The sequence below is a fragment of the Vanellus vanellus genome (genome assembly GCF_965231255.1).
Source record: "Vanellus vanellus genome assembly, chromosome: 11".
In the NCBI taxonomy this organism is placed as follows: Eukaryota; Metazoa; Chordata; class Aves; order Charadriiformes; family Charadriidae; genus Vanellus; species Vanellus vanellus.
Genome location: NC_138916.1, coordinates 8,372,681 through 8,392,839, shown reverse-complemented (window position 1 = coordinate 8,392,839; position 20,159 = coordinate 8,372,681). Strand labels below are relative to the sequence as shown.

The following is a 20,159-nucleotide window of genomic DNA, read 5'->3' as shown; positions in this document are numbered from 1 at the left end:
AGAATCAGGCTTCTCTTCTTTCTAATGACTTGGCCATGTGTCTCTTGGAAATGACTGAAGTTCAGGAATACGGCAAGTACTGTCTATATATCTATGTCTCTCTGGCATTGAAACATCTTTAAATCTTGGTCTGAGCTACTTCTGCCCACAAGACAACCTGCCCACAAGAAAACCCACCCACAGAACCTCATGAAAAAGATCCCCTCATAACCCAGAAATCTTTCTATCCTCTATGCTAAGGGCATAAGAAGAAAAAACCCCTTTTGTTTCTTATTCTTTCTTTTCCCTTTCTGCGGCGCAGCAGAAGTAACAAATCACTATGAACTCAAAGGTGATGTGCCAAACACCAATTTTTATTCCAGCATTTCTTCTTAACCTCAGATTCAAAGATTTATGGCTATCATACCCCTCAAAGGTTCAGTGTGATCACTCAACTCTGCCACCTCCATAGTGCGTGTTGTAGAGTTGAAACCCTTCGGATATGTATTTGTCTGTATGAACTATGATGTACCTTTGAGAATAAAGGTAATTTGACTTGATGCCCTAATTAATGCCACTAGTTAAATTCTCGCAGCAGAAAAACAATAAAACAGCTTTTTCCTCCTTACACCCCTCACATGCACAGCCAGGAACTGTTCCAGTCCCGAGCTGGTTTTCCCTAGACCAAACCCACAGGGCAGCTCCAGCAGACCCGCACTGACCCGTGTCCCTCCTGGCACAGCCGCCGAGTTTCACCCCACACTCCTGAGGCTGCTCTCAGGCCACCCAAAAGTAAAGCAATCCTCCTATCTTCCTATCGGATCAGGTTACTTCACCTGAGAATAGTCACTGTGATACGAAAACATAGTGGGGTTTGTTTCTGTTCTGGTTTTTTTTTTTTTTGGATTTCAAGTAGCTAGTGCAACACTTCTTTGCCATTACTATGCATAGACATTTGCAGATTTCTTTGAAAAGTTGTGTATTCTTTTGCCTCTGTGCTCATTTTTATCTAATTTTAACTTTTATATATTAACACAAAGTATCGTGCCCAGAAGTAAAGTTTCCATGACAAAATTTCATAATGAAGACTTCATATTTCTCAGATTTACTGGCACAGTTAAAATTAAACAGAAAGCTCAACATTTTAAAATGAAATACTTCAATATTTTCCAATCTCACAGTGCTAACAATGCAGATATCTTCCAGGGAATCTTGTGCTTTGCAAGTAAAGCACAAATACCAGTACTTTTTTGTAAGTAAAGCAGAATGCTTTGCAGAAAGCTCAACGTGAGCCGGCAATGTGCACTCACAGCCCAGAAAGCCAACCCCATCCTGGGCTGTGTCCCCAGCAGCATGGCCAGCAGGGCGAGGGAGGGGATTCTGCCCCTCTACTCCGCTCTGGGGAGACCACACCAGGAGTGCTGCCTCCATCTCTGGGGCCACCAACATCAGAAGGACATGGACCTGTTGGAGCAGGTCCAGAGGAGGCCATGAAGGTGATCTGAGAGCTGTAACACCTCTGCTATGAGGACAGGCTGAGAGAGTTGGGGTTGTTCAGCCTGAAGAGAAGGCTCCGGGGAGACCTCATAGCCCCTTCCAGTACCTAAAGGGGCTACAGGACAGATGGGGAGGGACTCTTGATCAGGGAGTGCAGTGACAGGACAAGGGGGACCATTTTTCCCTGAAAGAGGGGATCTTTAGATTAGATATTGGGAAGAAATTCTTTACTCTGAGGGTGGTGAGGCACTGGCCCAGGTTGCCCAGAGAAGCTGTGGCTGCCCCATCCCTGGAGGTGTTCAAGGCCAGGCTGGATGGGGCTTGGAGCAACCTGGTCTGGTGGGAGGTGTCCCTGCCCATGGCAGGGGGGGTGGAACGAGATGATCTTTAAGGTCCCTTCCAACTCTAACCATTCTGTGATTCTCTGATTCTCAACTACCTGTATTAAGCCCAAACTGTAAACTTCCCCGGTTGTGTTAATGACTGCCACAGGTGGCAGCAGCACCGGCAGAGCCAACCAGCATACACGGTCACTCCCACTGCCCACCATGGGTGCAGTGCCCTATTACTGCCCAGCTGCTGAACCAGACACAGCCTGCCCGCCAGACGCTTTCACACCCTCCCTGGGGAGCTCAGGCAGATGAAGGTGTCTACACTGCTCCCTCCTCCTAAGATCAGCCTGTCCTGGTTTGAGGTAAAACAGAACCAGTTTTGTTCAGTAACTTTACTTTTTAGCTGGGCCTCTTCTAACTACTGAAATTAACAGCATATTGTGCAGACACTGCGCTCTCAGAGGGGTAAGACCTATGTTTATAGCTGATGCCAAGCAATAAACAGGTACGCACAGAGGCTCTTGCTTATACTTATTGCTATAACCCCCAAGGCCAACCAACTTCGTTATTTGCCCCGTTGGAGGGTCGGAAGCGGAAAAACATAGTGGGGTCCCACCTGCGGGGAGGAGCGAACAGGACAGGTGACCCAAAACTGACCAACAGGGTATTCCATCCCATCTGCCTCATGCTCAGTATAAAAGCTGAGGGATCAAAGGGTCAGCTCTCTCTTCCTTCAATGGCCAGTGCCCGAGGAAGACTCTGCTCGTCTGCCTGTGATGCTGACCCTGAATGCAGATCCCGAATCCAGGTCCCGTCTGTCACTGAGTCCAGCCTTGGACTGCCCCAGTGCCAGCCGGTGTCGTGATTGTCATCTCGGGAGCTTGATACGGTTTTGTATCTATTTCATGTTTTCTTTTTTATTTTATTATTAATATTTCATTAAAGTAGTTTAGTTCCTTCTAAACTCATAAGTCTCTTTTTCCTCCTCTGCCTCTCTCTTTGAAGAGGGGTAGAGGGGAGCATCTGTCAGTCTCATCTGGGGTCCCCCAGGTCCCCAGTAGCTGATTTGGCTAAACCACGACACACTCCCACTTGCCTACCTAAATTCAAGAAGCTTTTATGGCTGTGTTTTGGGTTTGTTGTTTTGGTTTGTTTTGGGGTTTCTTTTGGTGTGGTTTTGTTTGGGGTTTTTTTTAAGGCATTTTGCTGATAATTAAGATTCCTTCAAGTTGAAATTCTGCATTTTTTTGAAAGCGAGTTCAAGGTGTGACTAACTGACTGGACCTTAAAAATTTTAGAATCAAAATACTGCCACAATAACCAACAGTAAAATCATACAAACAGAGGGCATTAAGTCACTGTCACACAATGGAATGTTATAATACATTGCTATTCAGAGAAGGAACAAGTCTTCACCCAGCTCTTATGCAACAATGATTTCACAGGGAAATTACAATTTCAATACCTATTTCTCAATCTGGTTAAAAATACAGTGGACTCATTCAATTGACATTTTTCCCATTGTTTCCAAAAATTTCATTTTGTGAGAAATGGAAATCTTCCCTTGGAATATGTTGGTTTTGCTGAAAATGGATAGAGGGAAGTCAAAATCATTTCCAACTCCTTGTTTCATTTCAATGCTGAAACATTTTATTTTACTGCATTTTTTTTTTAAATTGAAGTGCTAACAACATTACCATCATACTTATATTTTTAGGTTTTGACAATACTGACCCCAAATAATTTCATACTTAAAAATGTTTTGTATTCCTGGAATGTTTTCCCATTTTCAGTTTCAGTTCTCACTTGGAATGAAAACAAGGAGTCAAAATGTTAACACTGCAACAACACAAAGCGACCTTCTTCCTAAGATAGACAGAGCAGAAACTGGTATAGTCACAAAGCAGACAAATAATAAGTATCATTACAACTCAGGCCAAATTTTATGTAAACACTGACCTGTTGTTCGTTTACAGATGCTTTAGCTCTTCCCAGTAATGTTAAAGCAGCTCATATGCATTGCAGAAAGCCATTGAGATATAAAAAGGCCATTTTAAAGCAAACTTAAGAGTCAGGATCTTGACACAGAAAGATTAACTAACATTCTCGCTGTCAGATAGGAGAACTATGCAAGCTGGAAACCTAGCTGTGCATCCCCTTCCCGGACACCAGTTCCAGCGCCTTCAGCCATCCCCACCAGCCGCATCACTCTGCCTCCACCAGAGCCACGCTTGGGGCCTTATCTAGCATTTTACTACTCCACTTGATCAAAGTAATGGGCTGGATGTTGACTTTTTAGCTGTTTTGGCAGCACTGTTGGAGGAACTTGAAATTATTAAGCAGATGTTCTGCAACATAACTGGGGGCTTGTTTTGCTCTAATGAGATACAGTATTTGTTACAATGAAGGAAATTGCTTGCGGATTTGCTATAATGCATTTTACATACACTGGGTTACATTTATATTGGAGTAAGGAAAAAAAAAAATACAGTAAAAGTCTATATTACTTTTCAGATCTGATGATGTCACCAGACTCGTATTATTATATTTGAAAAAAAGATCGGGCTCAACTTTTTTGAGGTCTGTTTCTGTTTTTATACTTGATGTCCACCTCAGTGGCGTAACAGATGCAAACATTTCTTTCTTTGTGATCTCTCTCCAGAGGGATCACTGCATCGTTTCGGCAGACCCAACCATAGTGAGTCACACCTCAGTATTTTTAGGCCTCTCACCAAAATTATTCAGAAGCAGACCTCCTCTCTTTGCAGATACATGAGCAAATTTAATGCACGGTTTCTCTGGCTATTTCAAACTTAATTTTAAATTTGTGGTGTTTGGATTTAAATTCAGAGTTATACACGGTGCAATATGGAAAGCAAATTAACAAATTCACAAGTTGACTCTGGGGACAAATGCCAGAGATTTGTATCTATCTGGGTGTAAGAGGGAGGACTGATCCAGAAAAAGATTAGCAAGAATTGCCCCTCCTTTGTAAAAGACCTCAAACTGTGGATTAGATATTTATTATGCGCCGTGCTTATAAAACTTCCAAGATGTCTAATGGAAACAGAGCACAATAGAAGCCACTTCTGCTTTTCATTTTATATACTACCACTGGGAATGTCTTTCTTCTGATGTTTATCCATATTATAAGCTTTTCTTTCACAGCGGGTAAGTTTTTCCTTGCTTTGAAAATAGCATAATAATTTGTCATAACAGGAAGGAATATCAAGCGTATATAAATGCCGGTCCAGCTACTTATGCTGGCTAAATTGGCAAAATCTTTTTAATTCCCTTCATAACATTCAGCACTACCAAAAACCTCCATTCAGGACACTACCAGAATACTCCAGAAACATGGGAATGCCTATATTTAAATAATAATGTGCGGCACAAGCACCCATGCTCATATTAATAAGTAACCTCATTTTTCTAGCAAGCAGTTAGATCAACGAGAGCTGTAAACTCTGTGCTGTTTTGAAATACTGGAAGATGAAGTTGGAAATTGTCAATCTGAGGGCTCTTAAAAGAATGCCACGTTAAAAAAATAGGCTATAATACTTAATCCTTATGAACCCTCTGTAGTAGTTTATCTTTACAACCTCCCATCCCTCCCCCACCGTGACTCCAGACTGAGCTTGGCGAGTCTCACTACTCAGCTCAAACCCCGCAGGCTTTCACCTTATACTGCAAAAGAAAAGATAGTCTTCTCACTCATATCCCACAGAAAGAGGTTTTATCAGAAAAAAAGAGAGGTTTAAGCAAATGCCTTTCACCTTGTGTTTGCCCCAGGCTGAAAGCACGGCGTTACCAGTTAGCATGTCTCTGGGGATGCAGTTCTGCTAAGCAGCGGTAACTCCCAGCATCTGAAACGTTAGCGCTGTGGGGCTCAGAGCCAGGCACTGGGACAGCCCCTCCAGCAGCCACCCAGGCATCCCGGGAACTGGCAAACCTGCAATTATGGCCTTACCTGAGGGCGCCTGGATTTGCTAGTTCAGGCAAAAATTGCTCATGCTTTAAGTGCCCTACACCATGCTTAAACATCAATCACCAATAAACCACCTACTATTAAAACACAGCAGCAGAAGACTCGCCAGATCTGAAACCTAACACCTTCTGTACTTGAGGACGCTTCCTAAACTCTTCGGCTAGCCACAACTTCTGGACTTGTGAACTCACACCACGCTGCTATCGATAACTATGACCAAAGCCTCTGGCCCCACATGTAGACTGACCCAAACCTCTGTTTCAGAACTGATCAGCTAAAGCTAAAACATCTATAAAGCTAATCAGGTAAAACCGATGCATCTTACTGGAACCAGAACTTGTGTATCTACCTTATCGGTATATGTAGGTGTTAATTTCTTAAATCCGCACAATGCCATAGAAATTACTTTAAAAAAATATAATTTTGTGCCTAAATATTCCAGAAAGTGAAAGTGCAAGTTCTACTGCTGAGAGTGTGCATAAGCAATTTTTGAGTGCGCAAATGGAAACCGTGAACATAAATGTTTAGATTCACATCTGGTTCCCTCTGCAGTCAACATTATTTTTCCTTTTGTATCAGCAGATACTGGAACAGGCTCAAAATGAACAAAACATAAATGAAAAGTATCTTAATATATAATTCTTTCAACATAATGAAAATACTCAGAAGAAATCAGTCTCCCAAAGTAGACGGAAAAGGGCATGTATTTGCTAGGACCCCTTTTATCGTTCAATTCTCCAAAGGTTACTTCAGTGTTTGGAGTTTTTTTGAACTAGGAATATATATACTATTTTGATTTTTTAGAAGAGCTGTTAATACTTAAAAGGTTCAACAGTAGAATAAATGTTTCATTTTGTAGTCACAATTTTAAGTGCTCAGGAACACATACAGTAAAACAAAAGACAGAGCCATTTTGGGGAGAGGTGAAGATGGAAATAATTTGGTCTCTGAGATGATCTAAAACCCCTTCTTTGTGTACCTGTAATTTTTCAGAGATTGAAAGAAAACTCCGAACCCCGTGGTTATGTGCCACTGCTGAGTCCCTGCCCGTACACTCACCCAACAGAACTGAGCCCGGACCCAGCAGAAGCTCCTTGAACCTCTGAACAGAGTAGGGACCACAGGGGGACTCTGAACCGAGGCATCTTTTGTCAAAGAAACTATGAAAATTTCTAGTGAGGTCTTGAGCCTTCAAGGAATTAGGTACATACCAATTCTCTGAAGACACAGAAATGTGGATATTATCAACCTGCAACTAAGTTTTCAGGATCAGGATTCAGTTCTGTTCACTTGTTCAGTTACATGGTGAATTTTCTTCTAAATGACCTCATCCAAAAGCCACTGAAGTGAATGGGGAAAACTCCCACTAACCTCAACAATTCTTGGACCATGAGGACCTATAAGAAGTCACATCTATATTGCCTTCCTTTAACTTCAGCAGCAACCTGGCCAGGAGCCCCACAGCCTGCTACACAGGCAGCACCACATTAGGACAATCCGTGTTGACCAGAGCAGATAAATGTGAAAGCTTTTTTGAAATCAAACACATGGAAAATATTATGAAACTATTTAAAATCTTTTCAAATGCATAACTGAATAAAAAAAACTATTTTCACATATAAACTGAGGCAAAGATAATAGTTTTAAAAATCTAAGATAGCTTGATAAGTATTTTTTAGTCGGGAACCTCTTTTCTACTTTACTTACCAAACTCGCTTTATGTATTTTCTCCCTATGTCTCAGTTGTTCATTTCTTTTTAAACATGAATAAAATATTCACCAGGCGTTTTTCAGTTTTGCCTTCTAGGTTAACCAACCCACACTGCACAGAAGAAAATGTTTAAAGTCAAGAATATAAACTTGATTTTAAAAATTGTACAAGAAATGTGTTGAACAAATATTTCATACATTTAACAACAAAGATGGAACCCATGATGATAATCCTTTGTTAATTGTTGCCCCGTTTATTCAATATTCCCCAAAGTTAGCGTATAACATGTTAAAATGATTACACAGTCTCAACCTTGCCGCTCTATTTTATTCTCCAGACTACTTCACAGATCTGGGAGACATGGCAGGATCACTGGGGTTTGAGCAAGAAGCGCACACCTGCAAAACACCGTGAGCCCTAAGTTTTCCCCCATTCTAGTGCATCATACTACAAGAAATGGTTGTGCAGATCTGCATGACAAGGACTTCTAGGACCACAGTCATAAAACTCGTATAAAACTGTTTCCTTGTGAAGCTGTAAAACACATCTGTTCAGAGCATCCGAGCCTGCTTGTCTCCGTCTGCTACATAAGGAACCTACCACCAAAAAGAACAGATTTAGGAGAACTCAGACTAAGATTCATCTTTCATATCCCAAAAGAGGTATAGGAATAAGGATAGGATTCCCTCTTGACATTGCTGGTTTGCTATAAGGAAGCCAAAGGAAGAGAAAGATTTTGATCCAACTGCAAAGGCAAATTTTTGGAGTGACATTTTGGCTCAGAAGCTTGACAGAGGATTTTTCCCATTGACAACAGAAGAAAAAAGGCTAAAACATCCCAAAGCGCTTTTCCTACATATGTACTTGTATACAGTAACCATGCCAATGCAAACAGCACTAAAAAGTGTAAGGAAAGCTCTGTTTTGATAAGACAGTTGAGATACTTAATTTGCGCCCCTGTTCCCTCCCTTATCTTGACAAACCCAACATACAAAAGGATCTGATGCAACAAAATGAAATGGAGATTCACAAAGATTAAAATTCTACCACTGGGTAAGGCTGCCACACAACCCTTGCTAGAACTGAGGAAAAAGAGGAATTAGCATTATCTTTATTTCCTAATTCATACATGGCAGAGGTTTTGGCTCCGAGAAAGTTGTGCTTGACACAAGATCCAAAATAGGGAACACAGAGAAGATGAAGACCAACCCGTGAAATTGCCCGAGGCCAGTTAAACTCCTAGGGTACGTTAGTTAAAAGCAACCTTTCTCTATGCTAATTTTCTCTCCTGGATGATCACTTCCATAACCACACCCTCTGATTCCTAGCAGAATCGCACAGTACCAGGTAATTTGTTGATACTGCAGACATGAACACCAATCTGAGCCCATGGAGGTCTTGCTGTTGGGTAGCAAGTGGAGGGCGTCAAGACAACTTCTATCAAAGTAAGCTTAAAAGGTTCTATGCCACTCACTTCCACATGTGCTTTGCAAAAATCAAATCTTCCTTCTACATTCTCTTCTAGCCTAACAATCTTCATTACCACACAATCTGGATACAATTTTGTTTCTAAATCTGAGCCTGAAAGCCACAACATCCGTCCTTAACTTTCTGCTCCCATCAAAGGAACTAAGTGTGCTTTGAAATGAGGGCATAATTCTTCCTGAGATGTTTACTCAACTCAATTAATGCAACTAGGCAGGTCAGATACTCTAAAATAAAGCAGAAAATATTGGTCACCTGGATACAGAAGACAACGTCTCTTCTACAGCAAAGGTAGACTAAATTTATCTAAACCCCGTAAGATTAGGACAGATATGACTTGTCAGCTCATCTCTTTTCTCTCACTTTCCCATCTTAAAAATACATTCTGTTTACATGGTTTATGTTCAGTCCACTTTGGAGTGTAACGAGTTTACTGCTGAATGATAACATTTGATGGATATCATTTCCCATTTTCCTAAAGGCACTAACAACCCTTTCCAATTCTTGAGGCTCATCCAGGTGTCCATCTATAAACACCCAAATCTTCTTGCTCTCATCCCTCTTACCCCATTTTACCCTCCAAATAGCAAGTGGAAAAGCAGGGAATTGAGGTATGCACAATGAACTAGAAACATCGGAACATGCGGTGCATGTGGCCTATTAGAGGGAAATGATTGACTTCATCCATCAGAGTATGGTCCCTGCTTAAAAGACTACGGTTAAAAATACATATGCATTATTATTTGAATTGTAACAAACCACAGAATCCCAGGTAAAATCCAGGCTTTGACATTGCTAAGCTTCCTATAAATGCAAATCAAAACATGTACATTAATAAAATTATATAGAAAGAATAACTATAAAAGGTAAATTGCCATGTGGAAGCATTAGTTTTCCATATATATAAGTATCTAAGCATTTTTTTATTAAAGCTTTCTATAGAAGTAGTTACATATTTCAGTAATACACAGGATATTTACAATTTCCAGGTCAAACTCAACACAACAGATGTTCAGGAAGCAGATTTATTGATGAAGTCAAAGAAATGCCTCAGATACTTTAGCTCAGCCATACTTAAAGCTTTGCAAATTTCCATCTGCTTTCTCTTGTGATCCATTCACAAATCGGGAATAAATAAGGGGGAAAAAAAGGGGAAATAGTATAAACAAATTTCTCATTCTACTGCATTTGAATAAATTCTAGTCTCATAAGCGAACAACATTTCAAAGAGATTTCAGTTAAAGATGAAATAGAATTTTCAGTAATGTGTGAAAAATAGATACTTCACCGCCTTGGGCAGGATTTCCCATGAGTCTAAAGGAAATCAGAGCTCACGCTCCATCAGAATTCAAGATAGAGCTTATGCTCCTGTCGATAATTTCAGGTATATGCTTCAAGATGTCTTGTCTTACACTAATCTGCTACTGGTTTACTGTTCAGTTTAATGTTACTCATTTGCTAGGTAACTCTTCCTGAAACAGCGAGAGATTAAGACCGATCCGACCTACGAGTAGCCCAACAAATAAGAGAAAATGCCAAGCAAAGCAAATTGCAGCATGTTTCATGTGTCAACTCACACAAGAGTTGAAGACCTGAAGCCGTCAGTTCTCATGAACTACAAAACAGGATGAAGTTTTCACTACATTTTTCCAAACTCATTTCCTAAATCTCAAATTACGCTAGATCATAAACCTGAAGAAAAGTGCACGTGACATGCATAAGTGAACAGCATCTGGAAGGGAATTACATCAGCATAGTTGTTTAACACATTTTAATTGATAGGTATAGACTTAGACTTTTTGGTTTGCAGGAAGAGACCAACTCCTAGGCAGGTTTGGGTTTTTTCTATACACATACTGCAAACAAGGAAAAAAACAAGTGGTAATAATTCCTCTGGGTTTTTTTTTTTTTGTGATGAAATTAAGAATGTCAATTCTGTTATTACCTATCGTTAGAGAAGCATGCACTATTTGAGTTGCACGTCATCAAATACAAATACCATCTACTCATTACATTTCAGACCTCCCAAAACTCTGTCTGTTGCCTCTTTGATGAATCTGCCTGGCTACAGCATTTCATATAAAACAGGAAGAAAAAAAAAAAAAGTCATAGAAAATACAGTATATGCAATTAAAGTACAAACTTCAAGAACAACTAGCCACAAAATGGAATAAAAGCAATCAAGAAGATTTCTAACAGGTGGAGGCAAAAAAAAAGCAGAGAAGTATAGTCTAGTGCAATGAGAAATGAAGATTTCAAGCAGCTGCCTCATTGAATATAATACCTTGCAGCTGCATGAACTGCAGCACAGCTGGATTATTTCTTGAGATATTGTGTATATACCCAAACATCTGTATGTTCACTAACTAGAAGTAACTTACTAGAGAAAGTATAAATAAAACAGTAAGACTTCTTCTTGTCCTTTGGGAGAAAAAATGAGGTTGTCAAACTATTGCACATAAAACTAAGAGAACACTAGTTCAGCACAGTGTATCCCGAGCCACAAGTAACTGGCCGTGATAAACCAGGAAAAGCCAAGAGTTGACAAAACGGGGGCTACATTACCTTGGCTTCTCAAGGACTGCACGCCTCTAGCCAAGAAATCACAGGCATTCAGGGAACATACACCAGCGCCAACCTTACTAATCTTACGCATGGATGAATTCTCTAATTAGTCTAAACTGAGTTCCACTTCCAGTTAACCTAAAAAGATGACACGAACGTTATATTTCTCTGTATATATCAAACTTAACAACACTTCTAGAATGGTTTTATGTTAAGATGTAATGAAATCCAACATATGTGAAATCCAACAATGGACACAAACAACATATCTCCATAATAATTTGTTTACACGCACATCTCACAATTCTAACAGAAGAAAAAACCAACACACTAAACCATTGAAAACAAGTATAATACAGTCAAGGTCGGCCCAAAATATTCATTGATTTGCAACTTTACACAACACGCAAATAGGCCACATCTATATCTGGCCCCAAAAGTAACTGCAAAATTATTTGTGCGTATTTGGTAGCTATATTCAAATAGTCACATGTAATAACACAAAACTTGGAAGCAACATCTAGAAAACTGACACGGCAAGAGAAGTGTTACTTGTCAGAATTTTGATACTCAGCAGATTTACAAATACTCCCAGGAAGGGATGTCCTGAGGTTCACTAGTTCTGGTGGATGACTTCTGCTGATCAACTGAATGGAAAATGCTCTACAACACATCTTATTGCTGAGACTTTAGAATTGAATAAATGGTTTCCTCACAAGCCTATTTACCCTTGTCTGCACAAAGCCTAAGCAAATGAGCCAAAACCTCTTAAACCCCGAAATATCAGCAGAACTACTGCGTGCCTACAGCTGGCTGTCGAGGATCTGTAGGCAGTGTCTGCACGGTCCTGGTAACTGTGCTCCCGGTGACAGCCCTCTCTGACTGCTGGGCATTCCATTCCAGAAGTGCTTAATGCTACTAAGCTTTTTAAAAGACCAAGATTCTTAAAAGATCAATCAGGCTTTTCTTCCATTTCATAATTACTTAAATCATCTTAATCAGAGCTCATTCAGTGTCTTCAGAGCCATCAATTACCAGCAGACTGGAGTAGTTTCTTAGCAACTTAACAGCTTAAGTTGAGCCACTGTATTTTGATCTGAGAAGCTATTTTGTCATTCAAAAGAAGTTAAATCTGTTGTTCCAAATCCAGCAACAACAAATACAAATAAATAAATAAATGTAGCAGCCCTGCATTAGTCTGCAGTCTCCATCCTAATAGCAAAAATGAATTCAGTCAAAATCATAAATGCCTCTTATCTGACACAAAGTACTGAAGTTGCAGTATTTGCTAGACACCTCTGGAAGTTATACATTATATTTTCTTCAGAGCTTGTATTTATCACAGCTGTAGTTGGGAGACATCAGCTGCAGGTCAGGTTACTAGAAGGTATTTTAAAACAGAAGTACAGTCAGAAAGGATTTCACAGCACGCAAAGACCCACCGCTACAGCGAGTTCTCTGAACACAACATGGGCTTTCAGGATGGAGCGCTGACAGGGAAGTCATTTTAGAGAAAGAGCACCATGAAGTCTAGCGTGAAAAACATACAGACCGAATATCCTTCCATCCGTTCTAAGTTTGGATTCTGATACGTTTCAAGCAAACAGAAGCCAGCTGGCACTGCCCAACCGCCCTGCCACAAGGCTGGGGGCTGACACCCAGCACCTCTCAGCCTCTTTCGCTCCAGCTGATCTCAAACTCTCATTATGGTGCCCATCAGTAATCAGGTTTGGCAACAGTAGAATTGGGGGACACTGGGGACCCTTTTTCCCCCCACAGAAGTGGACAGCAGTGACCAGCAGTGACATTAGTGCCATTTCAAACACGCTACTGCTGCTCTCAGCTACAGGAATTTTTATCCCAGTTGCAACTCAGCCTGACTCCAGCCCTGCCCCAGTGAGCAGTGTGCTGTACAGCTCCGTGCAACTGCTGCCGCTCGGCAATCGAACAATAAAACAGCAAGAAGTCATAAGAGGAAGCCAGACCTGGTGATCGGAGGGACCGAATGAACGCCACCAGGCCTTCCAGAGGTCCCCTTCCCTGGCTGACCCTGTGGACCTGCTGCTCCCAGCCAGCAGGGAGTGGGGGCTCCCGTGCCGGCTCTCGGGCTCCAGCCACCATCTGCCAGCAACAAACTATTTAAACAGCTTTCAAGTTTTGAGCATGGCTCTGTTCCTAGAAACTCCTCTGGCTTGACACGGCATTTTAAGCCAAAGACATCTTGACTCTACCAAGTGGGACTAAATCATCTGTACAGCACTGCTACGACGATCCTTTGCCACGTCCTCATTTCTGTTATGACCTTCGTTAGCTAGCATCCAGCGAGATCTAACACAAGTTACAGCTCCACGTGTAAATCACAGAATCACATAATGGTTTGGGTTGGAAGGGACCTTAAAGATCACCTAGTTCCAGCCCCCCTGCCATGGGGGGATGTAAAATAACACACAGACTGGAAACAGCAAGAATTCCCGCTCTCGGTGCAATGCAGGTGAATAAGCATGCTGCCCTGCAAATAAGCGCATTGACCTCAAAGGAGAGTACTGAAACCAGAGCTCGTTTTCAACAAAAAGCAAACAAAAACATCACTTGGAGGAAATGCTTGGTCAAGTTTGCATTTTAGAAAACTTCACATTAAAATTTTGCTATAAAGTAACAAAATGAAAAAAAATCCAAAAAAGAAAACAGAACCAATTCCATGAACATTTTGCATTTCTTTTACTATGAGGGAAGGGGGCAAAGCCTCAATATCTTTTAGGGGCAAATCACATCTGACTTGCAGTGGACCAGGCTGTGATTTGCAAAAATATCTTTTTTCAGAAAGTGAAATTGTCTCTCATAAGAAAATGCTTGCATTTTGCAGTATTTTTCTGCTTGTAAATTGCTATGTTTAAAAGGGAGAAAAAAGCCAAGTCCCCACCCCAGAGAATACTTTTTTAGCTGTTTCAGGTTTTAGACACTGGATATGCAATCACAGTTCCTCCTGGACTTTGAAGTCCTCCTCCTCTCGCAAAGCAGACAGAGGCAGCCCTGCCGGCGGCTCCACTTGCTGCTTCTGGGAACCCTGAACATCCCCGCAGGACTTCGCATCGCAAGCGAGCGGAGTGCGTTGTGCAGAGCCACAGTGTGCTCTTTGCATGTGTAACACTCCTACACCTGCCTGCCTGGCACCGCTGAATTCCAGCGGCTCTATCAGGAGCCCATGGCTAGGACTGCAGGATAAAATACCATCTATTACAAAAGCCTGGCTGTTGTTACCAAACAGAACTCCAAACAAGAGGGCTTGCAGTTGACTAGGCTTTTCTGCAGTTGTTGATTTGAAAATACTATATTTGACAATGTATTTTGGATGCAAAAGACCATCCAGGTATCCTCCTGAAGATGAAGTCTCAGAGATCTTCCTGGAGAGGACTTTATTTCTTCTTTAACCTTATACAGGAATTCTGACCAAAAAAAATTGCAGTTGCCTCCCTCCTCTCAAAAAATGAGTTATCCTTCACTGAGAGACTCCTGTGGTCAGATTCCCAGAGTTATCTTTTCCAACGAACCAATAGGTTTTCTCCTTTCAACAGATTCTTTTCACACACTCATCAAAATATCAAAGATCTTAGGTTATGAATTTTTCACCACAATTAAAAGTTAGCTGAAATAAAGAGTTCAAATTAAAGAGTTCCATTAACAGAATGATTAAAATATTTATTCATAGAATCACAGAATGGTTTGGGTTGGAAGGGACCTTAATGAACATCTAGTTCCAACCCCCCTGCTATGGGCAGGGACACCTCCCACCAGACCAGGTCGCTCCAAGCCCCATCCAGCCCGGCCTTGAACACCTCCAGGGATGGGGCAGCCACAGCTTCTCTGGGCAATTTTTTCCAATGTCTCACCACCCTCAGAGTAAAGAATTTCTTCCTAATATCTAATCAAAATCTCCCCTCTTTCAGTTCAAAACCATTATTGCTTCTGTAGATTTAAACTTCCTTACAGGTTTTATGGTCACGTCACTGTGATGTTCTCCCTCTGCCACAACTGAATCCTTCCTCTCAAATCCTGCCCTTGAAGTCATTATGTGCTATTGGTTCTCCAACACAAACGAGGGTTTTTTCATTAAATAATCTAAATTCATAGGGTTTATAGTCCCTTTAATATGGCTTTTTTAATAAAGACAAAAGTTTGTGTTGGAGCAGTAGCAGATAAAACAGGGGTTAGAAATGCAGCTGCACCAATCTGAACAAGGGAGAAATAAAAATATGTGTATTTTTAAAAAATAGTAATAATTACACTTAACTCACCATCAAGACAGGGCTGTAAATTACGGTTTAGCTGCCCTTATTGATCCAACATAAACATTAGAGGCAAGCTGCGCTATGCAGGGGAGGGAAAAAGAAATAATTGTGGCATGTTTTAGATCCCCTGAGTCATCTTTCCTGGCACAGGGCAGAGTGAGTCAAAGCTGCTGTGTAGGAAGCAAGAAGATGGAGGTGGGCTGAGCTGGCTCAGCATTGGCTCTGTCTTGTCAATACCAGTTTGAAAAGGGATGCAAAGGTAATACATCATAAGCCTTTGGGGCCATGTTGCAGGAGAAGACATGCTGTCCGTGGAATATGCCTTCAGCCATGCGCTTGCTGGGGTACCAAGCTCTTTTTTTTGCCTAAATGCATGGTACAAAGCGCTGAAGTCGTACAGCTCTGAAACTTCCTTTTTGGCAACTTCACAATGCTGAACGTGACTAATTCAAAGCATAGTATATACCGAATGTTCATAATTTAAGATAAAGAGGTATAGCTCTGCAAGTCTTCACTCTACCCACAGCAGATAAAACCAGGACTGAGGTATGACTACATTAGAAACAAACTTTATTAGATCAATTGGGAATCAGATACAAGCCTACCTGAATCTGCCCTGACTCATGCTGAGCTGTAAAAATAGGCAGTATCAATTGTGGATCAAAGCTGCTCATCTAAAGGAACTACAGAGAGCACACTAGCATGCTAAGTACCCACTGAAATGTCCATTTCTGGGTATAGGAAAAAGGAACTTCACACACTTGCAGCATTCCTTGAGTCCCCTGAAAAATAAATGAACAATGACTTCTAATACTTCCTTCAGCACATCTTTGGAAGGGTCTTTATTGTTTACAAAATAGACACTTTGCCTTTGTGCAATGAGGCAAGGCACAGAACCCCAACGCTGGCTCAGAGAGCCATTCAGCCAGTACAACCCAGCAAGGGGTTCCCCCGTCCCCAAGAGCAGTACAGCGACAGCAGCACATGCCCTCTGCCCCTGACGCACCCAGCTGCAGTCCGACACAGACACACTTTTCACTGCTTTCACTTCAAAACTTAGTATCAAGCTCCATACTACAGGGTAGATATGACCTCAGTTTTTTAATGGCAAAAATCACCAGTAGCTATCACCCCTTCCACCTTCTAAACCTATTAAAATGAAGGGAGGGGAAATAAAAATATGAGAACCAGGAGGAATCCCTCCGTCATGAAAGAAACTTTCCCATTCCTTTTCTGAATCTCTTATTTTGCCTCCCTTTTGGAGCTGGGAAAGCAACTTAGCATGATGAGTTAAAGACTGAAGGAAAGTAAAACACAGATACACAGAGCACTAATTACCCCAGAGCAGATCACCGACACTGACGATGTGCACAATCAGATAAATCTTGCCACTACATCAATTTTAGGATACACAGGGGCAGGGCATTGCCTTAAAGATAAATCATAGTACACTGAAGCCTTTATTTTTAAGGAAGTCTCCTGGCAAAAAGAAACCCCTGCAAACACTGACTGTAAGACAGCAAAAGCCACAGCATAATGTATTACTTCTATTTAATTGTGTGGCATTGTATTATATGTAGCTACTTACACAGAAAGCAATAAAAGCCATATTCAAGAGACACTTAAAAGATACAAGTAAATTCGCTTCCTTCTACTTTATTCTTCTCAAATCCAGAAAGGATAAGTAGATGGGCCTGCATTTTAAAATTTTAAGGTGAGACCGTGCCTGCGTTTGGAGGGCAGATGTGGCACAGCGCGTGGTACAGGGCACTCACAGCCTGCCGATGAAGGGGTCCGTGGCTAACGAAGTCATCACTGTGCTCTCCTCCTAGTGACTCACCCCAAGTGACAGAATGGCCTCAGAGTACTGCAGACAGCTAGTCCGCAGTATGCGTACATATTTCTCTATCATAAATTCTCTCCGGTCTTTGAAGTTTTGTAGAAAACAATTTTTTAAAAAATAAGACATGAACTAAATTCCTCTGAATCCAGAGACATATTTGAAGAATAAAATATTTACCTCATAAATAATCACGAATCTCAACCGAGGTGGGCCCAGCTCTTGTTTACAGAAAGACAAACAACATAAATAACTATTTCACAAAACTTGTTTCTGGAGAAAGATTGTAACCCCCAAGTGACAGAGATTTTACCCTCCAAGGGTTAGGACTGGAGAGGGGTGGCAGACCACCACTAGAGCTGCTGCCACTTTGTGTTCCAGGACAACCAGTTCAACATACAGCTGGGGACATCCCGTAGCCGCCATCCCAACTGTCAGACATACCATTAGAAAACACAAATTAGACAGCCAGAGAGTCCTGAAATAAATGCATAAGCACCATGAGTCACGTGCTAAGATGGCATAAAATAATTTAACTCCATTTACTGAAATGGAGCCATCCTGAGCCTTTGTCATCAAAAGAAGATAGTTAACAGTGCAGTAGCTGAGATACTGTTACACCACCATATAGAGCCAACAGTTTACCAGTCAAAGCAGGACTTATATACTTTTATTCCTGTAAAATAAAAGATATTGATGCGAGATTATCTACTTGTCCGCCCATAAATAAATGCAGCTGACAAACAGAGCAAAATGAGCAAGACTCACACAGTCAAAGCCTGATGGCTTCCACTGGGGGGAAAAAAAAAATCACGTTTGCCTTTCCAAAACACAATCTGTATAATAATGCAAAACTAAGTTGTCTTCCCTTACCTTCTGCAAAAGGTTCCCATTCATAAAATCGACCCATAAATGGCTTGTTATTGTATGATGCACATTGCACCTCTCTAATATTTCTGCTGCTTTCAGGACACATCTGTTTAAATAAAAAAAAACAGTCACATTATAATCAACAGCAATGTTGTTATTGCTTTCTTATCAATTCATTTTAGAAGGTTAATGAAGGCATTGCCAAATTCTAATCCAGATGGACTATATTAACATCAGGAGACTCCCTTTCTTTAAAACGGGTAATAAACAGTGCGCTTTTAAGTACCAGTATCAAAAATGCCTGTAGAAAAGAAATTAATTTGTGGAGTTCATGGAGCAACAGTTCTACAAAAAAAAAAAAAAAAAAAAAAAGGAAATTTTTTATTGAGCTGTCATTTTCCTCAACAAAAAGACGACACTTCAAGATAAATTCAATAAATTAGATCTGAATCATTTCCTTTCCACAATAGCTTCCCATTTTTCATTTTTAATTTTCTGGGCTCAGATTCAACAGAGTTGAAACACTTAACGTACATGCTTGCATAACTTATTTAAAGCCGGCCACACCAGCTTCATATTCTTATCCTCTGCTTCAATACCATATTACTTTTTCTTTTTTATTTCTACATGCTGCTGTTACAGTTGTTGCATTGTTTTGTATTTGAACTTCTGCCTTCACATGCTAGCTTCAGAGTTCTTGAACCTAAATAGTGGAAAAGCTTCATATATACACGGGCGTGCATGCACACACACACACACACACACACACGTATTGAGGCAAAGCAAGTTCTACAGATAGAAGTAACATAATTTATTAGGTCACCCGCGATGCAAGCCTGTGGCAGACAAGCCTCGTTTAGATGTGAAGCAGATTTCAAAAGTAAATACAAGTTAAATACTTAAATACTTAATTACTTTGTTCTGCCTGTATCCTCACACTACAGCGGTTACAGCAAAAGACTACTCTGTGTGTGGGCATGCACAGAGGGGACAAAGATTTCTAGAAAAGGCAGGGGGTTAATTAAAACAATTTCTCTGCTTGGAGAAAATCGACAAGCTTTGGTCACACATGCATTTTTTTTAGGTGGCCTTTAGATGATCAAAATGGCTATTAACACTATTCAAGAAGTGGACTAGAGCAGCAGAATATTTTTGCTATAGGAGACAGATTTCAAAGGAAAACTAGAGACAGTATTATATGAAAGCAGCGTGCCTAAATAACTGTGTTTTTTAAGGGAACAGCAAGGCAATCGGTAAGAGCTCTCGTTGCAACTACAAGTCTGTTCTCTTATATCCGTATAGGGGGAAAGATTGGTCGCCTTTGCAGTGAAAGCCACACCAGAAGTCCCAGAGGAGTTCTTGCTTTGTGTCTACCAGCTATAGATGAAGATGTTTGTAACTGAGTCAGTAAGACAAAGTCAAGAATTTTCAAGTAGGCTATAAACTGTACCAAAGACATGCCTGGGGGAAGGTTCACGGACTACTTTATCTTCTCTGAGAATCACGGTAACAAATCTTCTAGAATAAATACTGTTTCTGGCCAAACAGCCATCTGTGCTTTGTTCGCCCATCCTTCCGAGATCTCCCAGTACGTGGAAATATCATT

General features: G+C 40.9%; 1 protein-coding gene across 1 annotated transcript in view; it reads right to left on the bottom strand.

Annotated features, from left to right (window-relative positions):
- The window catches only part of THSD4 (thrombospondin type 1 domain containing 4), a 289,380-nt gene that overhangs the window by 214,009 nt on the left and 55,212 nt on the right, over positions 1–20,159 (bottom strand). The window contains exon 5 of the mRNA XM_082488552.1: positions 18,557–18,659. Coding sequence (XP_082344678.1) covers positions 18,557–18,659 — 103 coding nt within the window. The remainder of the gene's footprint in view (positions 1–18,556; positions 18,660–20,159) is intronic.